Genomic DNA, 25,903 nt, shown 5'->3' with positions numbered 1-25,903 from the left:
AACTTGCTGCTGGTTCACCTGAATTTCTCCACCGTGGGACAATAAGCGGTATTTCTATTCTGTTCTCATCTTCACAGACTGAAATTAACCTTCAGTCTCGTCTGAATCCAGACTGGGTTACTGTGCGGTTCAGACCGTTGTGTGTGTCCTTCACACACAACGTAATGAGAAGAATTCAAGCATTCTGCGCAGATGAAGATGCCTTTAAAAGATTTCAGAGCACACACAGAGGGATTAGGCCCCCGGGGGCCACCGAAATGCAAAACGCCCCTCTGTGCTTCAGGTCTTTTAATCTTTCACCTTTTAAATGGAAAACAGCCCTTGACAATTCTGCATTATTATTAGACATATGGTCCAAATATTCAATGCAGGCACATCGAAGCAGCAACATTGAAGAAATTTACACAATTAATATTGTGTTTTTAAATTCTTTATTTAAACTTTGAATATACAAAGATCTTATTTTGTGAACATTGGATTGAAAACGAACATCAAACCCTCTCAAAAGTCAAGAAATACATTTTGAATTCTTAAACATTTTTTAAAAACCTTTTCTTTTTCTTTTTTACTGATCGTTCATAGAAAACTAAAAACGGTGACCTAAACGCAGAGGAAATGAAAACGTGTCGCCGTCGTCGATAGAAACGCATGCAGACGCGAACAGGGTGGCTGTAATAAATATTGTACAGTGTCTGACATCAGCATCTCAGTGGCGCGGCTGTCCCCTCATGCATTTTTAAACGCCTCAAATTTATATTCACTGTTATCAAAACCAACACTGTATAATATTGCACGAGCCCAAAATTCATAATTCATGGGATGATAAAGGGTCTGGATGCAGCGGCGGGAGGGGCCGCGGATGCTGATGATTTGGCAGGCCGTGTCGCGTCCGGCGAAAGCGGAACAATCGGCTCTAATTTGGTTTCTTTTTATAGTTGAACCAGAAGGAATAATGCTGGACCCAAAATAAACAGTAAATCAAGGCAGCAAGCGTCAACATCCATTGCTGGCAAGCCGAATGATAATAAAACGTAAAGGCCTCCCTCCGTCTTCCTGAACGAGGGCCAACTGACGGTCCACACTTTTAACACTCCATACACAAAATTATTTTCTTAGTTCCCAATAGCACAAAAAGAAACAAGAACAAAGTGCCATAAAAAGTGAAACAACCAGGAAACAATGAAGAGAGTGAGGAGAAGTAGCATTTAGGGTGCATATGGAGGAAAGTGGCTTTAACCTGAAATTACATCCATCAGTCTTTTTTTCCCTCACCCACAGGCTTTAGTCTCTGAATTTGTTACTGTTTTGATGAAAAACTGACTAAATAGCTTTTGAAATGGAGAAAAAAAAGGAATTTGAATAAGACAAGCGGCCAGATTTTAGAAATACTTACAGAAATATGTTTAGCAGAATTTATTTTTTTTTTTTGCATGCTACCTGAGGAATTAATAAATACAGAGTTTACTCTCTGGATATTAAACCAAAGGAGGAAAAGGAGCATAAACTGGTCTTACTTTAGATTTTTCACCAATATAAAACTCTTATAAACACTATTTGATTTACTAAACAGAATCACAGCAAACATGTTCATAAGACTTTCAGGTTTCGAGCTAAAATACTTTTTTTTTTAAACTACCATATATGTACACCTCAAAGTGTCGTCTAGAGATAATCTACATATGGATTTGTAGGGACAGTGAATGCTGGACTGAAGGTTGGGTTATGTACATCACCAGCTGTGGGTCTCTGAGGTTTGCTGATCCAGGATCAGAGTTCAAGCAGCACCGACTGAGTCGCCCTGACTTCTGACACAAGGCGGAGGAAGTTAACACTTTTATTTCATAAAACATGGGGGGGGATAAGAGCGGACCTTTCTCTGCAATTTGATTCAAAACAGAAAAAACAAAATAACAACAACAAAAAACAATAGGCAAGTTTAGCTGAATCGAGATTCTGCTCACAGTGGTTAGGGGGTGACGGCTCCCACCTGCGACCAGCCAGGCTTTTGGTGGGGTGCTACGTTATTGTTTGCTGCCCCCTAGAGCTGAGAGCAAGGCAGTGCAGGCTCGGGAGAAAAGAACAGAGAACCGGGGCGGGTTGGGGGGTGAGATGTGGACGTAGAGCAGAGACCGTGCTACTCGTCACAGCCCAGCAGCTCCATCCGGAGGGTGATGCGCTCGTGCCACTCCCAGGGCAGGATGCGGACGTAGCGGCTGTAGAACGGCGGCTCGAAGATGTTTTTCTTGTGAACGTTGTTGTCGCTGTTGCCGGTAAAGATCTGGGCAGACAAAAGCAGCGCAGCACAACGAATCTTCAGCAAAGTTTGAAAGTGGTTTTAGTAGTAAAGGAGAACTGGCGTTTTACTGGGAGAGCTACGTTTAAAGCTGGTATATGCAGAACGCCACGTCACAACCAAACAATTGAATCTTAGGAGGATTTCTTTTCTGTGACAGACTGACAAAAAGTGTTTAACTTCATCCATATAATTTGGATTCAGCCTCCCGGTCCTTTGGATGACGTCTCAAAGTTTTGAGAGACTGAAACGTTTATTCCCCTCTAAAATTACTGAGGCACCAATATGATATTAATATCTGCATCGGTCCGATGTTGAAAAAATTTCTGCGTTGGATGTTAGTGACAATGTGCCCAATCCATAGGGACAGATCTATTCAGTCAAATTCGATGTTTTGTGACGTATTGCTTTATTATTTATTTTTACTTTGTATTTAGAATTTCTAATTGCAACATAACACAGGCCTAGCGCACCCTCTTGCGGTTTAGTGTGAAAATAACATGTTATATGATATAGTGATGTGTTAATTTCCATACATAAGGTGCTCTTGAGTATAAGTTGCACCTCCGGCCAAACTATGAAACAAACTGCGACTTATAGTCCAGAAAATACGGTAATCTGTTTTATTTTAAAGTTTTTAACGTGTAATGAAAATCTCCTGCTGAAGCATTTTAGGTTCACTTAAATTTCAACCAGCACATCTACTTTTTTACTTATTTTTGTAAGTGGGGTTCATTCCATGTTGCTGGACCAACCTTGTCTTTGCGCGTGGTTTCGTCCTGCAGCACAGTCCAGGACCTTTTGTCATTACTGTGGGCTATTTTGAACGATGAAACAAACTGGACAGAGCCGAAGTCTTTTGCTCCCTGAGTGATGATTCCTGTTATCCTCTTGGGAGACAACAGGTCCACCTAAACTCACACAGACACACACAAAAAGACTACTTTACAAACCAGAATATCAGATTTAAAAAACCAAAATATGTCTCCGGCGCGTCGCCTCACACCTGCAGCCACTCAGACCGGCTGTTGGTGGCGGGAATCCAGGCGTTGGTCTTGCCCTGCTTGTCCAGCCGGGCGTACTGCGGCAGCCAGGTGAAGGCGTCCATGCCCCAGGTGCGGAAGGTGCTGGAAGCCGTGATCTGGCGGTCCAGCACCAGGCGAGACTTCATGCCCATGGGCTCCGAACAACCTGGAGTGTTTGAATATACTGCGGAGGTGAGACCAGGAAGAGGAGAGGAGGAAGAGGAAGAGAGGGGAGCAGAGGGAGGAGGGACAAGTAGCTCAGGCCAGCCGGGGAGGTGGTGCAGCAGACATCAAAGTGACAACAAGGGAGGATGAGAGCAGCAGGGGCTTCGAATTAACAAAGTGAATACATGAACCAATCAGAGCTTAGTGCACAGTTAGTGACATTTGTAAAGGTTTGATTTTCCTGTACCAAAATCTTTTGAGTTTCAAAATATTTCTTTCTATCCATTCATATGTAACAGAACCTGCTGTAAAACTGAGTTTTCCTGATTTAACTCCTCGCAATTCCCCCATTTTAACACTTAGGACCTTAAAGATCAAACAGTTCCCAATGGAAAAAGTGTGGTTATCTCTGCTGCCATCTACTGGTTAAGTATGTAGTTTCATAAAGAAAAAAAAATCTGAATCTCAACTTAGAGGCTCTGGCTGAGCCAGTATAACACCTCAATTCACTTGTTTTAAGATGCGGTGCTTTCACTGAAAAGACAAAAAAAAAAATAATAATAATCTGATTTTTGAGATTCCAGTCACCAACTTCTTGATGCATCTTTAAGTAGAAGGAAACTCAGTGCTTTCTAGATCTCATTTTTAATGATTCACAGGGTTTGTTTCCATTTCCCTCACAGTCAAATTCAAGAACTTCTCAAGCAAAGGTTTAAAGCTTTTCCAGCTTTGCATTTCAGAAATGAAAACAAATCAAATTAACTTAAAATAGACAGTTTCGGTTTACTATTATATATTTATTACTGTTAATAATGTCTTGAGGGCATTTTACATTATACAGCAGGAACGAGGTAAACTTAACTCAGATATAACAAAATGTATTTTTAAAGATGTGTCTAATCTCTAAAAATTGTTCTTGCTAGATTTTCTTACATTCAGCAAATAGAAATAATTTTGGTAATTATAACTGACCTAAAACAAGAACATTTTATTCTGATTTAACTTCAGACAGTGATGAAAAAAATGTGTCTATCTTCATCAGGTTTATGAGAGGATCTGGTTCCAGCTGTAAAATAACACTTTCCAAATTTAATCAAGCCTTATTATAAAATTGCGCAGTTTCAATATCAAACACTTTATACAGAAATCAAACACTTTCCAAACCTAAATGAATTTAAAACGTTTCCAAGCAACCTGTACGAACCCTGAAATTAGGCTGTTCCACAATTATTTAGCTGTTCAACTTTTTCTGTATTGTATTGAACAAACTGAAGCGTAAATCAAAATGACATCAAGGGAACAAGAAACTGCTTTGAAACAAAATGATTTTTAACAATGCAAGACAGACATTCAAATGACTGTTTAAGATAAAACTAGAAATCCCTCAAATAATGCTGCTGTTATGAAACCATGTGAGTTAATGCTGGGGGAAGCGTCAGAGGGAAGAGACGATGATGTGACGAGTGAGATGACTGAAAATAAAAAACACAGAGCAGTGCAAAAGCCCAGTGAGTTCAAAGGAAGCGTGTGGTGAAAAGACATTTGCTGCAGCTCAGAGAAGAACCAAAATAAACACGTCACAATGATCTGTGTTGAACATATTCAGACTTTTTCCACATTTGTTGCTCATCTTTAGACACGCTGAGCCGAGTTTGTTCCCCGCAAGGTAGAAAACCTTTGAAGTAAATTCCGTTTCTGAGGAAACGGGAGCTAATTGCAAGCAGATATAAAGATCTCTTTTCGCCAACTGGATTCAGTGAACATAAAGTTAGTTTCAATGATGTGTGTGTTTACCGTTGAGTTCACAGCCCACCAGCTCCATGCGCAGGGTGCAGGCCTTGCGACACACAATAGGGATGATGCGAATGTACTGCGCGATGATGGGGGGGTCGAACAGGTTGGTCTTGGTGCTGTCGTTGTCCACGTTTCCCGCAAAAACCTGGGAACGAGGAAGGTGTTGAAACCCCTGTAGATGACCCGCTACGCTTTATTCAGAAGTGCTGAATACAGTGCTGAAGCTCGGTCAGATTGGACGGAGCGCATCTGCAAACAATCATTTTCAACTTTAAATTTACAGTAGGCCTGAAAGTTAACTACTTCCTTTCGGAGCTTTTTAGACCGTTTTCAAACCATTACGACAGTTTAAGGCCTGTATCGCCACAAAAAAAGGGTCCGAGTACAAATTTATGTCACACTTTTTAGATCTTCATTAGTCAAAACCCTCCAGTTCAAATTCAAAATTAGTTTGATCCAAAGCAGAAACTGAATTATTTTAAATATGCAAATAAAATGAGAACATTTATATTTTTTTCACTCCACTAATATGCTTGGCCTTGTAGGTATTGGGACATAAAAACACCATAAAATAGAATAATGTTTATATTTCTAAATTTTAAAGAATTGCAAAAAAGTTGTGAATAAATCAGGCTGCCTATATCCTAAAATCTTTCCTTTATGCTGATCAGTTTGAAACCTCCTTAACGTCAGCAGCGCTACGTCTCCTTGCTCAAGTCCTCACCTGGTCCCTTCTCTGTCCTTCTGTCCTGTACATGGTGTACGTCCTGCCGTCCAGACTGGAAGCCACTTTGAAGGCCTTGATGAATTCTGCTGTGCCGATGCGACTGGCTCCCTGCGTCACGATGCCCGTGAAACGCATCGTCCTCTGCATGTTGATCTACAAACCGATGACAGGATTAATATTTTCAGAGCAGGTCGAGTCAGGTTGATAATTAGCGCTTAAAAAGGCAAGACAAAATGGAATTAAAGAAACCGTCTTTCCAGTGTTTAACAAGTCATAAATAGAAACCTTGAATTGATTCCGCTACTGTAGTTCATCTTTCATTAGTATGGATCCAAGCTGCTCATGTTACACTGTTAAAACATGGCTGTGCTGACCTGTATCCAGGGGTTCTTGTCATGAGGCGCAGCGCTCCATGCGTTGACCAGTCCTTTGTTGTGGAGGCGGGCCAGCTCTGTGCCCCAGCGCTGCAGGCCCAGCATGGTGTAGCGGATCGACGAGGCCGTGATCTGGGACTCGGCGATGCCCCCGCCCTCCATGCCGAGGAGAGAAATACAGCCTGAGGAAGAGAGATGTATGAACGCTGCGCCTCCAGATAGGGCGGTGAAGTGAATTCTTGGTCTTTCATTTAATATTTGGAAAATTTTGATTTAGTGATGTCAACACGCCAAGAGCTACGCATCTTGTTTGACCAGAGATTCTGTTTATCTGGACTTTGACTGTTGGGCTACAAACGGTTTTGGTTGCTGTCACCAGAATATCGTCATAGTAATTACAAGAATAAAGTTGCAATATAAGGAGAGTGAAGCAATAACTTTATGAGAACTCCAAACCAAAAAAATAATTAGTCATGATGAATATTTTGTGAACTTATATGTTGATAAAAGTTTTACAGAAATGCTTTTAACGCATCTGCATCAAATTATTTACACCAGCGGGATTTTAAAACAACCATGTCTATTTCACGGAAATAATCGATCAAATCTTTTCGCTTATTAAAACCACTTACTCTTAATTTTAAGACTTTTTCTGTTAAAACAGTGATTTCATTCTGCTGATATAACGACCATATCCTCATAAACAGAAATGTTTTTACATACAAAGCACAGGAGGGATGATTGAAATAAAAGCAAAATTGAGGGGAAAAAACAAAAGACTATTAAAATAAAATCAGAAACGTTATGAAAGAAAAAAAAAACCTTTAAAGCCATTTTGCCCTCTCTCAAACATTCAACATTAATGAAGTCAAATTTCAACTAAAGCACAAAATAATCAAGTTATTAAATCGGAATTTATGCCATACATTTGTAAAAAAAACAAATGGATAGATGGTTTAATGCATTGCTATAAAGTTGCAGCTCTTAAAAAGGCTCATACACTCATTCAGGACTCGCAGCACTAAATCAGCAGAGCTGGATAAAAAGTATTGATCTCTCATTTAGAGAAAGCCATTTCTGTTCTATACATTGATCAATATGAAGCTCCGCACTTGGCCATCTTCCCAACTCAATCATTTTCGGTTTAGTCTTACACTTCTCTATTACACTCCTTCCATTAAGTCATCGATCGCTCGCCCGAGCACTTCTGCTGTCATTTTGTAAGACGATGATGGTGGTGCGAGTCGGTTACACTCACGCAGTTGGCAATGTTTGCCCACATATGGAGAGGGGCAGTGGCATTTGAAGTCTCCGTCCAAGTCCCGGCAGGTGCCGCCGTTCTCACACGGCTGGACGGCACAGTCGTTTACGTCTGAGGAGAGATGAATCACTTGGTCATTTACTGCGATCCAGGAGGACGGCCAGCCTCAGTGCGTTTCGCATAAAACTTGAGTTAAAAATGTTAGAGGAAGTTAATGTCATGCTTTCAGCAAAGCTTACAGTGCCGTCTAGAAGTACTCATGCTTCTTCAACAAGCAAGGTCTGACTGATTCATTCAAATGTATTACATTGGGATTTTATGTGGCATTAATGCACTGGCTGAATAAAATCTAATTTAGGAATGTAAACGATGAAGCCACTTCTCTTGGTCCGCTGGGGTCAATTTTTAATTCTAAATATGATCTGATGGGACGCTGGAAAAGACCGCTGCTGTGCTGAAGTTGTGCTAAAAGGAGTTAGCCTATTAGTGAAGCTCTTAAAGGCTAAAATACCATCTTAAAAAGATGCTATTTTGTTTAATGCTAAACATGTAGCAACAGCACAGACGTCGAACACTAATGGCGGTATCCAAACTCCACATTTCTAAAACATTTTGTCAATTTATAATTTGATGAAAATGCAATTAAATTACAGACCCCACAATTAACTCGATTCAGAAGTCCCACAAATGATTTTTGGCCAATATAAATCTGAAACATTTTGAGCGCATTTTTGTTCAGCCCTCTTTTATTTAAAACCTCAAAGTAAAACCAGACTGAGTTAAAACAAGAATATGCTTTGATCTAAACCACTCATATGTGCTTAGGGCCACTATCATGCTTGTTTCAGAAGGTTTGAGGTGATGTTGGATTAACAACAACACAGTCTTTCCTATGCAAGCCAAGTGGTTTAGTTTGCGACATTTCCCACTTTAGTAAAAATCGGATTTGTAGAATGCACGACTCATTATCGTTGTCGAAGAAATCTATCCTGGGTTTTATTTAGGAGTACAAGAACAAGGGAGGAGAATTTTTTTAAAGTGTCATTATAAAATAGAATTAAACTATTGAAGCGTGTGGCTGTTAAATGGCTAAATGTGAAGACGTTCACTGTGTACAAATAATTTGGGAAGGCACTGCAGCCGAAGCCAAACCAGTAAGACCACAGCTGCAGAGAAAAGAGGGTTAGTGAAGCAGGATTATTTCTACTTTAGTGAGTTCATGTAATCTTGTAAAACTGATGCGGTCTGAAAGGTCCAGCTGCACCAAGAGATCATGTGGTTGAGCAAGATTATATAAGGAAAACTAAAAACAGAATGTATTAAGGGAAAATTTTAGTGCAGTGTACAATGTGCTAATTTTTTCCCTGCGATTCCTCCCCTTGACCCCGGGTGGCGCCCGCAAGCACCAATAGCTCTTCCTCCCCCCCGACAATGATAATTAGATTAGGACACGTGAAAAAATAATTTCTCACCCAAGCAACCTTAGACAAACTGCTCCGAATACTTTTAACTCTTTTTTTTTTTTTTTTTTTTAAAGATCAGTTTTAGTTGCGTGTACAACTAAAACTGAGGGACTTTAGAGGACATATCAACACACATCTTCCAGCTTCAACCCTTATTGGTCACCGTCATTGCCGCGTAAAACGCACAAGCCAACCAGAGAGACAGATGTAATGTTTCTAACCAGCAAAAACACACACAGTTTCATCTTACCGCCCACACACTGCCTCTATAAATAGCTCTGTGTCCAAACAGTTATTTTCACCCATCATAGGAGGGATATAGTAATTTTGAACTGTACAGCCGCACGCTCTGGATAATTAGGCACGCTGGTTATTCAGATACGGAGAGTCCAGCTTCCTTTAACTAAAACACAGAGGGAATATCCAAGTGTTTACAGCAATACTTTATTGATCAAATTAATTTCCACCAATGCACAAAATAAAAGGACTGGATTGTGGAAGTCAAACATCAGAACGTCAGACGGCATGACTTCACTTGAAGAGGTTGATTAACTGCCTGTAAAAATGCTAAGTGCTGACTGAAGAATTTTTAAAGCCTAACATCGCACCATAATTTTGATTGAAAAGCAAACATTGTGAAAACGTTGTCAAAATGTTTGTTGCCCACTATGAACGGCAACAAACATTTAATAAAATGGAAAAAAAAAGATATCCCATGAGCTTCAGTCTCTTTGCTCCAATGGGATTGAGCTACAACTTCATTTCATAAGCTCCTAAATTTAATCCACTAACTTACTTTTTTTTTCTCTGTATGAAGTGAAAAACCAGTGGTAATCTCAGGGCCTTGCTTGAAACCTGATCCTGCACAATGCTTGTGAAGAGCAAGACTAACACAAAAAAAAACCCCAAAGCAGTGTAGCAAACTTCTAACAAGGGCCGTATGATGCATTTTCCAGGCACCTGGTGCCATTTTTAAGCACAGTTATGAAACTATGTTACTGTCAGTTGCTATAAAAACACTGTACACTCCAAATATGACAAAAGAAATTTGACTTTGTAAGTTCATGTCTCAAAATTGTTCCTTTGTTACTTTAAAGACTCCTGCTCTTGTTGAAACTTCTGGAAATCATCACAACATGGCTCTTCTATCAAGCCTTTAACAATATTTTTAACAGAAGAAGTCGCTGCTACAGCTCAGAGGATTTGCAATTCCAGCAGGTGTTTGCCAATTGCTGCTGGCTAGTCTGAAGGAGCTGAGTGGGGCAGGGCTGCTCTGTGAGGCTGATGATTAGAAGCTGAACTTATCCATCGTTTCTGTTATGTTTATTTTGGATACTTATAGAGTCTTCCAGTTTCAGGATTAAATGTTAATTAGAATTTAAAAGTTACATTAATCTTTGAGAATGAGTTCTTGCATTATTATGCTGTAACTGTTATATTACTTGAAAACAGTCACAAAACATTATTGTTTATCACAATTACTTCTGGGACAATGTATTTGTCCAGCAAAACTTGTTACAATTTTGTGATTTGTAAAAATGTGGATGTATTTTTTTTGTTGTTGTTTGAAATGGTGTGAAAGTGAAATCTTTTTGAGGTAAAAATAAGAAATATTGCAGTTCTAGTTGCTGCCTACTTGAGGTAGTTTCGCGTTCTCCATGTTAAGAGGGTATTTAACTCCAACAAAATAAACCAGGAAACGCTCATCCCCTCTCCATCCGGACCATGAAGGGGCGAGAACACAAGCCTACACCCTGTACGTATTCATCAGGGACCACGGAGCCCAGTCTGCCCAAACACACAACCACATCCTGGGAGGAGTGAAAACTCTCCTCAAATCTGCTGAGAGATTAGTACACTCATACACGCTATCTGGCGTCTTCCAAAAAGTAAAAATATGCGCCTGAAGCCGCTCTGAAACTTCTGGCTTCAGAAGATCATAAACAGGAAGAAGGATCCTTCCCTCACTGTTTCCATCCATCTGCTGTGGCTTGAAGTGAGCTGCTAGTGGCATTGCTCTCCATTTCCCTCTCTCTTTTCCAACACACTCTTGAACGCATTTCCTTCCCTCTACCACCCATGGAGGCACTCTGCCCGGTTTGACAGGGCGGTCAGAACCGCCACAGTCAGACCCGAGTAACAAGTGTGACACTGTAAAGAGGGCAGACTTAATTCACCTTTCTGCCTCCATGTTCGCTTTTTTCGCCCGGCAACAGCAGCGGAGCTGACGTTCCCGACATTCATTATGGACCGCCACTTTCAGTTGGCTGCATTTGCGTGAGGGATGAACCGTGTGTGTGTGTGTGTGTGTGTGTGTGTGTGTGTGTGTGTGTGTGTGTGTGTGTGTGTGTGTGTGTGTGTGCGTGTGTGCATATGATAAAACAGTCTGTACATGAGATCATGAGCGGTGCGTGGTTTATTCTTGTGGGATGTGCAGCGCGCACGTGATTAAGCTTTTTCTCTCAGATTTGCTTTCCCCTGATACGTTTCTAAAAAGGGATGAAAAAAAAGAAAAAACATTTGATCTAAAATGCTTTTGAACATATTTTTCTCAGCTGACACCGAATCCTAATAGACCAAACACGGTCACTTCTCGCTCTCTACTCCAGTCCATTTTGAATTCTTGACTTTTTTTTTTTTCTCAGATTTTGTCTTCTTAAATATCATGTGAAATATAACTAAAGAAACTGAATTGTTCACACTGAAGGAACAGAGCCTACAGAAACAAAATGTTGTTCTTTCTGTAATTTGTCGACTAAAGAGCGACTCATCTCTTGCATTGTGGAAAAGGGATACAACTTGATACAATAAGAAGTTGAAAACCTCTAAATTGCAGACAACACATTGTGTTTTTCATACAGCAAAAATATTTAAACATTCCACATATTATTATAACTACAATAAGTTATTTTAGCAGATGTACGAATGATAAAATCAGCAATAGCTAAAACTCACAAGACACAACACTTATTTTATGAGACGAGACTTTAATATTAAAATTTCAAAGATCAAATTCATGTTTCAAAAGGATTTTATGCTGCATATTTATAGATTGTTGTTCAACAAGCCCATGTTTCATTTCTGATTCGTTTTCATCTCTTCAGACTTAAGGACAGTGGCTTCACATGCACGGCCAGCCGTACTTTATTTCCTAGTTGCTCCCGATAGTGGGTTGTGATTGTTATGTAGCTTAACATACCATTGGACATCCATCCAGTGGTTGTCATAGCAATGTTTTCTGCCTCTTCTTACATCTAAACAACTTGGAGTACTTTGACATTTTTCATGTCTTGTCTCTCTGTTGCATTTATAGTTTCAACTAGGAACCCCAAATTGAGCCAAACAAATGATGTGAGTGTAGTTCACATTACAACTTTTTCAGGCAAAGCCTCAACAGGTGACAGTCTTTACCTCAACAAGAAATATTGTGATGCGTTACTATTACAAGATCTTGTATGACATCTTCTTGGACCTCTGGTTATATATTTGTTTAAAGTATTTTGCCTCAGTGACATTTCCACCTATTATATCCTGAGTCGGATGCCAAACTGTGACCCCCAACCACCAACAAATAGCACTTCTGCTGTCATTCGTGTCAACAGACGCTGAGCTCTCCCCGACCTCGTAGTCCACATGAGAGTTCCCCCTGACTCAGCACTGCCGCATTAAGCCTTTGTATTATTAGAGGGGAAGGTTTCAACCAATTAGTGGAAACAACTTCTCTGCAGAGGCCCGTTAATCCAGCAGTAAATTTGACTTGTGGATGAACAGATTTTAATGAGCTGTGATTTGTGGCTTTTGCGGTTGAGCAAAAGGGCAAACGGATAGTTGGATTGTATTTAAAAAGTTAAATGAGAGTGATCCAAGTTGTGCTCTAGGGATTCTGGTTTAAAATAGATGATAACAAGAAGGGACTTAACTGGCTCAGGCGCCAGTATGAGGCGACAATGGTAAGATAAGACCCGTGTGGAGCATCTAACGCAGAAATAACTGTCATATTTTAACTCCTCGACTTGGCTCGCAAACAATTCCTTGTGAGAGATAAAGTGATTGTCCCATCTGTGTTTATGTGTGTGTTCTTGGTATGCCACCACCTCTCCATGCAGCCAAGAAAACAAAAGGACATCTAGATCTGAAGAGGGAAAGAGAGACAGCAAGGCAGACACACACACAAACATGGCGATTGCTTCTCAAGCTGCATTTCCACAGTTACCTTTCACAGAGTTTAAATTTTCTGGCGGGACACCTGGGAGGGAAAGAAATTTATGATCAAACAGACCAAAATCGAGCTTGTCTGATACAGTGATTGACTAATTTTATTTTTAGTGCACATTTGGTTGCTGTTTTTCAAGTGAACGGCAGCCATCTGTCTGCGCGTGCAGCAAATGTTTCCACAGTTTCCCTGTGTTGTTGGGATGACCCTGAGTGAACCAAAGTGGTCTTAGTACGTAAACAAGAGAACAGTCACCATCTTCATTTGTGGGAATGACAGCAAATCCAAGGCAATGTTCCAGTTGCAGTTCAGGAGAGCAGACATTAGTATTTTATTATTCGCAAGACACCATTTTCACAAATAAAAGCTCTATAGAACTGTGTGCGTCACTGGTTTACTGCTATGCAAAATAGTAAATACAAGTAATTCAAAATTAACTGCAAGTTTTAATAGATATGGACAGCTATGTTGGATGTTTGAAGTGGAGTTAGTGCAGAAGCTTATTTTTAGAGCACGAAGCTCTACATTATATTTTTGTTTATTATGAATTGAAAACATCCAACTTTAATCTACAAATTGAAATGCACAATTAAACAACAAAGTAACAAATAAACCAGGACCTGTCATAATTGTGAAGAGATCATATTCACATTTTTAAACTTTCTTTTCAACCAAAATAAAACTGCATTTGCTCATAACAAAGTTGAAATTTGTCAAAGTGGTGCAGTTTGCATTAAAAAAAAAGATTAATAAACGATCATTAAAAAATATACAGTACAGTGGACCCCTGGTATTCATGGGGATTAGAAAATACAACTATCCCTCAACAGCTGAAACTAACATCTAGTCATCCCAGTGTCCCAAAAAGTGTGCGTTGCACTAAATGGGGCGCCATAACAGTGGCGGAAAAACTATTTCTAGTCAGCATTTTCTGTATTCGACAGCTGTTTGTGTGTGTCATTACAACCAATAACAGAGGAATAGTACTGACTACACACCCTTCCTGTTCATCTTCCGCAAACTAAAGACGCTGCAACACCCCTTCAACAACAGCACAAAAAAATGACTGCCTGCTTTCAAACAGCAACCAATAACTTGTCAAGTAGGATTATGTTTATGTATTTCAGCTTCCCAAGCTTCTTTTTCTGTCGAATACTTTAGACGAGCTCTACAAAAGAAAATAATCTGTGAATTGGACTATTTTAATTTAGAGTTTAAAAATGTGAAAATTCTGCACTGTGAATGAGCAGGGGTGCACTGTAATTCTACACCATTATCCACAACTTTCACAACCAATTTAACAAACATACAGTAGCACACTGCTGAAAGACAGTTTTAATTTTTTTTATTTTTAAATCAGACTAAAGGAACACAAAAACTGTATTTCTAACCAGAACGTCAACTTTTTATTACTCAAAGACTTCACAATAAACATTATTGTGCTAAAGCTATGTCAAATGGAGCACAGTCTTACTGGTTTGGCAGTGGACTCCTTCATAGCCGGGCTGACATTTGCAGACGTACTCGGTGAAGACGTCACCGCGGCGGCTCTGGCCAGTCGCCTCGCAGATGCCGTCGTTCTGACAGGGGTTGGGGCTACAAGGCCCTTTGGGACGAAAACACAGCAAAAAGAACGCGAAAGCAAAGCAAGTCATCATCTGACCTCTCTTTAAAAGTGTTAGGAGCTCCTCATGGTATTAGCAGCTCCTAACATCATGAGGAGCTCTCAAACATCTGGTGGGTTAATGAGGGGAATCAACGTACCTGTCTCAGTCTCATTGCAGGTTTCACCTGAAAAGCCGTCGGGGCAGATGCAAATGAATGGAGTCCGTGTCCCGGTCACGCAAGTTCCCCCGTGGTTACAAACGTTCACTTCACAGAGGTCACCTGCAAGCAGAGCGAGAGCGACACCAATAAAAACTTATCTTACAACTATAATAACTTTATATATTCACATATCTGTGTACTATATCAGAGTGGGTGATACGGAGTTAGAATTTTATTGCGATATTTTGCGGTACTATTGCAATTAAATTGATAAAAAATTAGGGTAAATATATGGCCATGACTGCATGGCGCAGCATTCATAGTGCCACAAATACTGCTCTTGGGGAAAAAAAAAGTCCCATTTGAAACACATTTCTTCAGGATGACACTTACTAAAAAATAAAATAAAATAAAAAAAGTCATTTATGTCACCAAAACCTCAAATGGTAGCAGCATTTAATCATATTTTCACATTTACTGATGTTTATTTGGTGATCTCGTGTAACAAACAAGTGGCGAAAATAGTAAGAATAACTTTTTCAATAATGCTGTCAGTTTTGATTTGCTATTTAGCATAAATAAAGCAAATTCTTATCACAAAACATTTATTTTTTTATTTATTTTTACAATAAATGTCAAGCAATACTTAAATGCCCACTCCTAATGTGATCCTTCCAGGCCTTGAGTTCTGGGCTAGAAAATTACATTTATTGGAGCTTTCAGACTTCAAGGTAGAGTGAATTTTTATATTTTAGGCATAAACTAAAATATATATACATTTAATTTCAAGTTCTGAGGTCACATTAAGGAGCAAACAATAACATAAAAATCCACCCTCTTTCTATTCTGTTGTATTCCATGGTGCTGCATTGTTGGGCTAAATGACAACCGGCCTGGTACAGGTTGAGTATAACAGTGTGAACAGCTGAGTAAGCCATCGCCACCCTGCAAACAACAAACACTGGATACTTCCACCAGCAGGCAGCTGCTGCATGACATGAAGCTGACAATCTGGCAGTTCTCTCTGACGAGGAAAATCAGTTCAAATAAAGCTGAGTGGAGAGAAAATAGAAAAGAAGAGGCTCCAAGGTTCCATTTGAAAACATCAAGAACTGAATCAATTTCAGATTTCTGGTCTTTACAAACTTACCAAACAACGAGAAAAATAACTAAGAATTTACAGCACAGTAAGCACTATGGCTCTTTCTTTTTAAATGTTTTTTCCATGCACATTGTGCTATTTTATTGCACAATCAAGTAAATGTTACCTTTATTGATAAAAAAAAATGCTGCATATGCCCAACATGAAGTAAAAAAAAATTTGATTTCATAATATATCGCCTTGAAACTGGGCCTCTATCTCTTTAAAAACTCCTGCTCTTTCAGAAACTCCACCTTCAGGAAGTCCTCACAACATTACTCCTATATAAACTCATTAGCAATGTTTACACCAAAATTGCTCTGGAAAGTAGCTCCTCAATGAGCTCACAAGTTGCTCAGTTCCACCAGGTGTTTGCAAATTGCTCCTGGCTAGTCTGAAGGAGCTGAGTGAAGGGGTCATGGGGAGGGCTGCTCTGTGAGGTGGAGGCTCCGGAAACTGGAGCATCCTAAGGAGGAGCTTTGTCCTCGAAGGCGGGGCTAGGTCCATTCAGACATTCTGCACAGCAGAATGGTTGCCATGGAGATTTAAGAAATTCTCAAACATGGTGCTACAGGTTATGGCAGTTTATGACAAAGCATCAGTATTATTCATATACAATAGACAGGACAGAAACTGTGTGGTTTATTGAAATGCAACTTTGCAAAACATTTTCACACAGCTGTTTGTTGTAGAAGGAAGCTCTCTGCTTTCACTTTCAAAAGAAGCCAATTAAGTTTCGCTGATACAGTACAGCACCAATTCATAACACCCTTCATCTCAAGGAAAGTCATTTCAGTTCAATCATTCCAACTGATTCTAGTTATCAGTAGGAAACCAACAATCCAATATTTTCACTTCCGATACTGGAAAAACAGCACTCAATTGAATATTTCTTTTCGCAAACAGACTGAATTGAAAGTTTATTTGGTAACTCTGCACTCTGCAGTACAGCACTTAAATACACCAAGAGTCTCACAAGTTTGATCAAACATGTAAAAACAACTTTAATTTGTTCAGTCTGTGAAACTAGGACTACAACAGCCACTGTAAACTGACTCAAACAAATTGCCTATGCTCGTCGAACACGTAAAAAAAAAAACTGCAATAAAACTTCTTTCAAACAGTTCAGAAAGTCACAGATACCTGATCTGATCTAGAACGTTTTTTAATGTGAGGACCAGTAGAGCTATTATCAGAACAAATAATGCATACCAATTCATTTAAATTGCACTTCCTTTTAAACAGCAAGAGTGGCAGTAAGTCAAAACCTATTGGAACAGATGAATGACATTTTTAAAGAAAGGTCAATTAAAAAATAAATCTTACAAATAAATATGTGTTTTGTTACACTTTTCTGTTTTTATCCATGTAAAGCAATAAACATGACTTAATTAATATTTTAGCAAGAATTTTGGCGGTGCCTGGTGTACAGCTCTACGCTGCTCGTGGAATAAGAGAGAGAAGAGATCTTCTCTGGAAGTACCTTGTTTGGTTTATCCAAGAGAAGCACTTCCTGTTGATATGTTGAGATATGATAGATGTGTCCAATGTCAAGGCCTGTCGAATCTGTTCACATCTCATGGGATTCTCCCACCACTGGTCCAACAACTCATCTTTATCTGAAAAGTTGCTGCTTGTTTATCTTTGGGGAGGAATGAAACCTCCCTTCCTATGCCAGCTCCCTTCAGAAAACTAAAATGGATTTCTGGAACAATCCGATCCAGGTTGTTCGATAAAAATAAAAAAAAAAGGAAAAAAAAGAACTAGACAGATTGCTCGGCTTATTTAACAGTCTCTGTAAATGTTTGTGGTCTGCACAAACTGAAGGGGTAAAGTCAGCTCCCAGCCAGGAAATTAAATTAGTGATGAAACAGTAAAAAGTTGTCTGCCAAGAACAAAACCACCAAAAGCATCTTTGAAATTTCCCGAAATGATGAGACCCTCTGTAAATACCGCACATGAATAAAATGAGGAATAGAGAAAAACCTGCGTAAAGCCACACAAATGATGAAGTATGATTCTCAGTTTAAAATATAAGCCGACGTGTTACACAGTTGCCTGGGTTGTTTATGGCTTGTTCTCTTTTCATGGGAAATGAGAAACTTGTCTCACAATAAAGGTGATTCAGTTTAAGGCGGAGGCTAGTTTACATTTCAGGGGATTTCTTCATTTACCACTAATGAAGAAATTTGTGGTAAATGAAATGCATATATAAATGTATATGCATTTATATACTTTAAATGCATATAAATGGAGATGCACTATATTTTTGTCAATGCAAAAAGCAGAGAAATGTCCCATTTGTGGATAAATTTGCCTCAAATTGATTTATTGCTTATTGCAACAGGCGTAGTTACAATTACTTGTGTGTACGCAGCCTAAATGCCATGTCTTTTTTTTTAAATCACAATGAAAAAAAATTAAAAACAAGCAAGCCATCATTTCATTCATTTTCTGCTAAATATGGATATGACCTAATACTAAAGGAAAAAAAACACACATTGGTCCAAATAGTTAAGAAGGTACCCAGTGTTGTGCCGGCTCGGTCCTGACCACCATTAGGAAGGTATGCAGAGTTATAGTTGGCAGGAAAAGCCATTTCCAGAGGGCATTGTGTTATTCTCTGTCCATATTGTGAGTCATAGTCTGAGCCGTTTCCAGTTAGCCTCAACCCAAGAAAATACCAGAACAAAGAGAGCTAGCTGCAAGTGACAACACAGTCCTCATAGACACAAACCAAACACGGGTTAGGGATGTTATGCGACTCCCCAAAACCAGTCTCTAAATCGCAAAAGGAGCAGTTGAGCATGATGATTTTAAAACCATTCAGGTCTAAGCTTTAGGAAAGCACCCAGGCTATTATGCTGGCAGTTTATTTTACTGCAGTAATCAAGATAAACGTTTTCTGAATGATGCCCGGCACGGAGCATGTTTTCTGTGCGAGATTGCAGAGGATGTTATTACGAGTGACTCAACACGGCGGCCCGGTGACCACATCCCACTCGGTATGTTTACTGAATAGACCTTTAAATTGTGAGTTGTCAAAAGTCTGAACTTTTGACAGCTTTGACTGATTTAGTTTTTTGGTGTGACCAGTGACTTAAAAAACAGAAAAAAAAAGTATTGTTTACGGTTATTTAATTGTACTGAAACCGAAGAACCATTATTTGTGCTTCAAGGTTTCAGCCAGAAAACTTGCTAAGCCCAGTGGTTGGATGCTAGGGCCAGCAACCCTTCGTGCTTTTGAGTTAAAAAATGTTTAAAGTTGACAAGAAATTTGAAAATATCACTTATTTTTTAAAATACATTTTAGCTAGGTTGTACGGAAAAAAAAGCTTTTAGGCTGATTTATTTAAAATGAAAACTTTATAGAAGAATTAAGTCACTGTTAAGAGCTCAGGCAGTTCCAGCAGGTGTTTGAAAATTTGTTGCTGGCTAGTCTGAAAGAGATGAGTGGAGTAGTAACAGTGGAAGGCTGCTGTGGGAGGTGGAAGCTTAGAAACTGCAGCTCCGAGGAGGAGCTGTGCCTCGAAGGCGGAACTAGGTCCAATCAAGCGTTTTGCACAACTGAATGGTTGCCATGGGATATTCAAGGATTTCTTAAACATGCATAAAAGAATCAAGGTAGTATTCCAGGTACATTTAAGATGATGGAACAACGTAACACGATGTAAAGCTCAATCATGCCCCTTTAAGAATAAAAATTATCAGTGGTTCAATTAAAAGAAGAAAAAATCATGCCACGTTGCAACTGTAAACCTTTTTGTTAGATTCCTTTATTGAAGAGCCTATCAGAGCTCGTACCTGCCTTCTGATTCCCATCATGTGATAGAGTATTTCATTTAATTTATTTTTGAATTGAATTTGAGTATCTAAAACATATGCTGCTTCTTTGGTGACATCAGAGATGTCATCTGGAGACAGAACAAAATGTCTCCATAAAGGAAAATATGTGAAGAACGGAAGCTCCACGACAGTGGGAATAACACGCAGTAGTAAGCCAGTCTTCACATTACGCAGCAACGCGCTCTGCTCTCTGCACAGTCATGCTGGGCCACACAAACCAACAGGACAGCGCAGGACTCAGTGTTCCAGAAAGCCAGGGAGCGAGAGTCGTTTCGCCTGCATTCGTAACCCTAACTCTCAGCCCTTGTGGAAGCCGTTAAAGACGTGTTGACGTGCGTTCAGGCAGCCTCTGGCGCTCATTTAGTCTAACAACCAGCTAGAAAACAGCAGGGAGCTTCAGGGGAAGGGAGTCAAACCTGAAGTGTAACAGGAAATGGATTAACTAAAATGTAAGAGCACAGCTATTTTTTTTAACTTTGTACATATTCTGAGATCAGCAGGACTCCAGCTGCAGGTGAGCTTTCTGTAATCTGTGATTGCAACTCCAGAGCACAGCCATCTGCTCCTGCTCTAAAAGTCTATAAATACACACAGAGGAGTCACGCACCAGCAACGCCACAAAACACTTTCCTCTGAAGAGCTGAATAAGATCCGGGAAAGAAAACATTTTAAAAACTACCTTGTTTTTTCTTTTTTTTTTCAAACCATAAAAGCTAATGCTGATTTCCTCTTTCTTGTTATATCTAAACTAAACTGGTTTGAATGAACAATTTGTGATCTCTGATTCAAGTGCTGCCTGACTATGTTAAAAAAAAATAAAAAAATCACATGGCTGCATGTAAAATATTGAACACAGCAGATTGGAAAGTGGGGTGACAGATACTAATAAAGTATCCAAAATTAGAAGATATTCCACACTGTGATAAAATATTGATCGAGGAAGCTGTTCAATATTGAAATGAGATGAAGGGCGAAAGAGAACACAAGAAAATCTTGTATCGAGAGACAAGGGGAAAAAAAGTGATCAGTGCTGAAAAAAGGCAGAGGCCTGGAGGGAAATCCCATCAGAGCAGATGGGCTGAGTCAGAACTGTTGTTGGAATATTCATATTTGATTCACACAACCACAACACGTACTAAGGGCTGCACAAGATCTGGAAGACATTTAATTGTGATGTTCTGGCCAAAAATTGAGTTGATCAAGTCAATTGTGAAAAAAAATTTCCACAGTTTTTTCCCCACAGTATCTGGTTACCATTAGTAACACATTACACAGTCATGGATTAAAATCCTGAAGTAAGACCCAAGTCCCTCCACTCAATCCTGTCCAGGTCTGTTTGAAGTTTTCCAATTAGCCACCGGAGGATCCAGAAGAGAGGGGCAGGAGAAGGTCAGGAAGTCAGATGAGAGCAAGTCACTGTAAACCAAATACATTTTATCCAATTGTATCAAATATCTATTCCATACAATAAAACTCTATTATTTAACAATCATACAATACAATTTGATTTTATCTTTTTTTTTAAGTCTCACAAGTTGGATATCAATGAAACTATAAAAATAAACCTCCTTAATGGAAACACTGAGGCCTTGTGGAAAAAAACAAAACAAATTTTTTTGATAATGTTTTTGCCGTGGGATGAGGTGGTTTTTTTCAGCTCCATCAAAACACTTTTTTTTTCCCCCACATCACAAGTCACATGATCAACAACCGAATGTTACTATTGGCGAAAACGACAAAGATAACAACAAGAAATAGGATGATAATTAATTATTTTTTGTTCGGACAATGTGCAGCTACTTCCACCAGCACAGCATCACAAAGTTCGTAAAACGTTGTGTTAGCCCAACAAGTTGAATCCATAACACTTCTGTAAAAAAAAAAAGGCCAACTGCAATTTTCCCAAAATGCCGCATAAATACCGGCTCCTAAGTCCAAGGGGTTTGTTGCTGCAACGCCTGAATAAGATGTGAATTGAAGTCTTCACTTTTACACCCACATCTTATTCATCTCCAGATACAACATTCACAGCAACACGAGCAGTGCAGCTAGCGGCAGCTTAAGGAACAACTTGTGCTGCAAAAACCAAGTTCAGGAATTATGCTTCATAAACCCTAAATTAAACCCACATATTAGTCAATGCACGATGTTCGGAGTAACGGTAAAGCACAGACATTATTATATTAGCAGGAAATTAAATTCCTGTGTGCTTTCCACTGCTTGACACACTGAGGTCAGCATTACTTGGGTGATATATTGTCAATTAAAACGTATCTTTATTAATCTTCAAGTGAATTTGAACCAAATTTAATACAGAATGGTTCGTATATAACTGCATAAAAGAAAAGATTATACGCAAACGCATGCTGAAGCTTTCCCATTGGTCCAATGTTAGGCTATTTTTAGCCCTGGTTCACTTTGCCAACAAAAGTGCTTCAGTTGTGAGAAAGAAAAAAAAGAACTGTCTCAGCCCTGACACAGAACACAACACAGCTTTCCACTTCTCTCCACTCAGCAGCAAAAGCAACAGACAAGCAACCTACAACCTGCTGAACACAACCAATCACATTAAACCATGCAATCAGCTCTTCCTGTATATATTTTACAGGATAAGATAGCGACGCATCACTCCCATCTGTCATCCTCCAGGCTAAAATGTCAACTTTGTTAGGAGTGGAAGATCCAACAACAGAATCCAGGAAATATGACTAATCTTTTATCACCACACCTATTTTTCAATAACTGTCACCCATGAACCGCAGAGAAAGAAAAACAAAAAAACATGTTTAGAGACATCCCGTGCCCCTGGAATCTTCTGGTTTTCATGCCATTGTTTCAAAGAAAAAAGAAACAAACAGGTAAGTCATTTATCTAAAGTCATCAGTTGAGGAAATTAAATGGGGTTTCTTCTGAAACGGCAACTTAGAGCTAATCAACAGTTCAGCTAAAAAAAATTTTAAAAAGTGTTGAGATTAAGTAAACAAGCCATAAAAGGCTCACTTTACAACAAAACTTGATCAAATGTGGGATTTGGTGATGGAGTGGGTGTGTGGGGGGGCTTACAGCACGCTTCTTGTCAAACAAGGAGACTTTAGGAGCTTGGGTCGCTGCAGGAGGAAAAGCCTCAGGCTGACATCTGGTGAGTAATACACTAACTACCAAGTTGTGTATTCCCCGCTTCGACAGCATGACATTTGGAAAATCCATCATCCAAAGAAAGCACTTCCTGTTCCTTGGTATGTTGGTAAGCACAAATGGAGGAGAGGGGGCTAGAGGGAAGTCAAGACGTTTTACCTTTTGTTCATTGGCCTAAATGTCTCCAATGCATGGAAATACAAACAAAACCAAGATGCCAAAGGCAGGAGGTTAAAACTGGAGACGAATAATAGACAGCCTGCGTGTCTACTGCTACTTAAAAAAAGGGGGTCAATGCACAAAAATACCAAAAGGCTTTTATTATTCTGTAATTCATGTTGCTGAAGTGTTTTAATTACTGAACGATTTAATTGTTATTAAAACTATTCTCAAAAATACGCGATGGTAAGTTATAGCCTTCATAAAATGTGGTGGACAAATTGCGTGTGTGTGTTGAATATCGCACATGTGCTGTACATTTGCGCCTTACAGCTCATAACCAGTTCATTTTCTCCCGAAGTGAATTAATGATTTGGCGACCTGAAAGAGAGTCTCCACTGTCAAAGAAGTGAGTAAAACACGGTCTCCCGGGATTTTCATAGTGAGTTCATTAACTTAGTTCGAGAAGACAGACACCTGGAACAACTTTAGAGAACTGCTCCATCACTCGAGCAGAACCGCAGTCGTGCTAAGTGTTAATGAGCTCATCTGAACTGTAAACAAACACGAAAACTGTCACAGCGCGAGCCGCTTACCTTTCACCCCAGACACCAGGCAAGCCGCGAGAAGTTGCGCCCAGAAGAAGTAACGCGCCTGCTCCTCCATGGCCGCTGTTTTCGTCGGTCGAGAAAAAAAAGAAGAAGAAGCTGCAGTTTGTCAGTCTGCGGGAAAACGGCTCAGTCGGAGCTCCGCGGCGGTTTGGTTTGGACGCTGTTGCTGCGGTGGCTCGAGCGCTATGAACTCCCAGTCAACAGGCGGAGAGAAGGAGCACGTGCGCGTCAGCTCCTAGCCAATAGCGACCAGCTATTTAATTTTAGCTCCACCCACTTCTCCGGGTCTGGAAAAACAGAAATCAATAAAAACCGAATTAACCTTGAAACTTTGGGGCGTTTAGGGTGAAGGAGCTGTATCAGTGTAACTGCTGCCATCTCAAAGCATTTACTGGGATTTTACGTGACTGGCCAACACGACGTGCTCCATTACTCATGTGGAGTGAGAAGGACATTTGCTTTACACTGTTTCATTTTTACACATTTAAATAGAACCCATTTGTGTGTAATTTAATCTCAGTATCGACTCAACTACCACTTTATTAGGTACACTTTGGCTGGACTGGACTCTGTCTTTTACCTGTTATCTGGATTTCAGTCAGTCAGGGTCTCATGTTAACATCCACTCACAGTTGGTTGCGCATCCAGGATGTGAAACTCCCTTTGCAACACATGTCAAAAGTGCTCGATTGAATTGAGATCTGGTAACTGTGGAGGTCATTGGAGAACAGTGGATGTTTTCAAAATCTCTTCTATAATTTCAGTGAGCTTGTCTGAATTGCAGCTCTTGCGTTTTGTTCCTAGCTGCCATGTCAAAGTCCTGACTTGAATCCCATTGTTATTTTGTAGAGGGGCCTGAAATTGGATGATGCTTCCCACTAATGTCTAATTTTTTGGGGGGGTTATTTTTCAAAACTCCAGTGAAAACACTTTTTTTCCACACCACATGAGTCACATCATCAACAACTGGATGTTGCCACTGGCACAAACCACAAAGAAGAAGATGACAGGAAGTAGTCGAAGGATGATGACTTCCTAATGACTTGTTCTGTAAACAAACTTATTCACAGTTGATTTTAATTGCATTTCTTATTTAACGGAAACACAGCAACTGCAAAATTGAGATTTTTAAACGTTAGCAGAATATTGACAAAGCTTTGTGCACATTTGTAACAGAAATGTAGTTAGTGGTTCAATTCAAGTGTTTAATTACAGAATGACTGAACACCACAAATTTCAGATTTTCATTTGTTAAAACAATGAGGCAAAAGGATGAAATCCCTTTGAAGTGCAAATTAAATCCAATGTTTCATTGTACTGGACTTGGTTTATATGTGGGTGTTTCTTGCACTGAAGCAATAAAGTGGGGTCAGAGAGATTTATTGTGACCTGAAGAATCTTTTCAATGTGTGTCAAGTCTTTTTCTTGAAGACAATAACACATAAAACTCCAGTCCAATTGTTTTGCAACTTCAGAGAACGAGATGACTAAAAAACTGGGTTGGGAAGTGATTTCCTCTTGTCCTGGAACTGACCTTTCCCTGTAGATTACTGGACTTTTAAACAGCAGCTGCCTCAAAAAAAAGTCAACACATTTCCAGCGGCAGTGTAAATCTAACCTTTTTCTGTAGCCTAGTAACAAGCCAAGGCGATTTAAATGTAGCTTATCTCACACGTGACGACTTGCTCAAACAGAGTACAAGAAGGCAGTGATGGTCAACTGTCACCAGATTTCCAGCCTGGCTTTATTTCTGCTCCCTTCATGTTTACAATGAACACTTATTTTAAATAATTAATGACTAACTTCATTTGGGGACAATGTTGTGGGAAACACAATGTTCTTTCAGAACAGATTGCAACTTTTACATAATTTCTCTGCGTTCACATTTGTACGATTTAACAATGCCTCACACTGTGGAGCATTCCTAGA

The 25,903-nt window shown here is 39.6% G+C and overlaps 1 protein-coding gene across 4 annotated transcripts; it reads right to left on the bottom strand.

The window, feature by feature from the left end:
• Positions 1-412: 412 nt before the first annotated feature.
• Positions 413-24,165, bottom strand: mfge8b (milk fat globule EGF and factor V/VIII domain containing b). Of its 4 annotated transcripts, none has more exons than XM_055027724.1 (11): positions 23,960-24,165; positions 15,080-15,202; positions 14,790-14,921; positions 13,316-13,348; positions 7,637-7,750; positions 6,379-6,560; positions 6,002-6,157; positions 5,278-5,422; positions 3,300-3,502; positions 3,049-3,204; positions 413-2,278 (listed from the first exon to the last, which is right to left on the bottom strand). In XM_055027724.1, the coding sequence occupies exons 1-11, from the start codon at positions 24,027-24,029 to the stop codon at positions 2,135-2,137; spliced, it is 1,458 nt and encodes a 485-aa protein (XP_054883699.1). In that variant the 5' UTR covers positions 24,030-24,165; the 3' UTR covers positions 413-2,134. The 4 variants fall into 4 exon arrangements, with proteins under 4 accessions (XP_054883699.1, XP_054883707.1, XP_054883717.1 ...); XM_055027732.1 differs by having other exon boundaries at positions 3,300-3,484; XM_055027742.1 differs by lacking the exon at positions 13,316-13,348.
• Positions 24,166-25,903: the final 1,738 nt, after the last annotated feature.

The sequence above is a fragment of the Poeciliopsis prolifica genome, unplaced genomic scaffold (genome assembly GCF_027474105.1).
Source record: "Poeciliopsis prolifica strain line A6 unplaced genomic scaffold, Auburn_PproV2 SCAFFOLD001, whole genome shotgun sequence".
In the NCBI taxonomy this organism is placed as follows: Eukaryota; Metazoa; Chordata; class Actinopteri; order Cyprinodontiformes; family Poeciliidae; genus Poeciliopsis; species Poeciliopsis prolifica.
The sequence above is the reverse complement of the archived record's forward strand: the minus strand, read 5'-3'. Positions and strand labels throughout refer to the sequence as shown.

Coding starts and splice junctions, on each gene's coding strand:
- mfge8b (XM_055027724.1), bottom strand. CDS start 24,029: ATGGAGGAGCAGGCGCGTTACTTCTTCTGGGCGCAACTTCTCGCGGCT. Junction 13,349..14,789: donor AGGAGTCCACTGCCAAACCA/GTAAGACTGTGC, acceptor TTTCCCTCCCAG/GTGTCCCGCCAGAAAATTTA. Junction 5,423..6,001: donor AAGGACAGAGAAGGGACCAG/GTGAGGACTTGA, acceptor CCTCGTTCCCAG/GTTTTTGCGGGAAACGTGGA.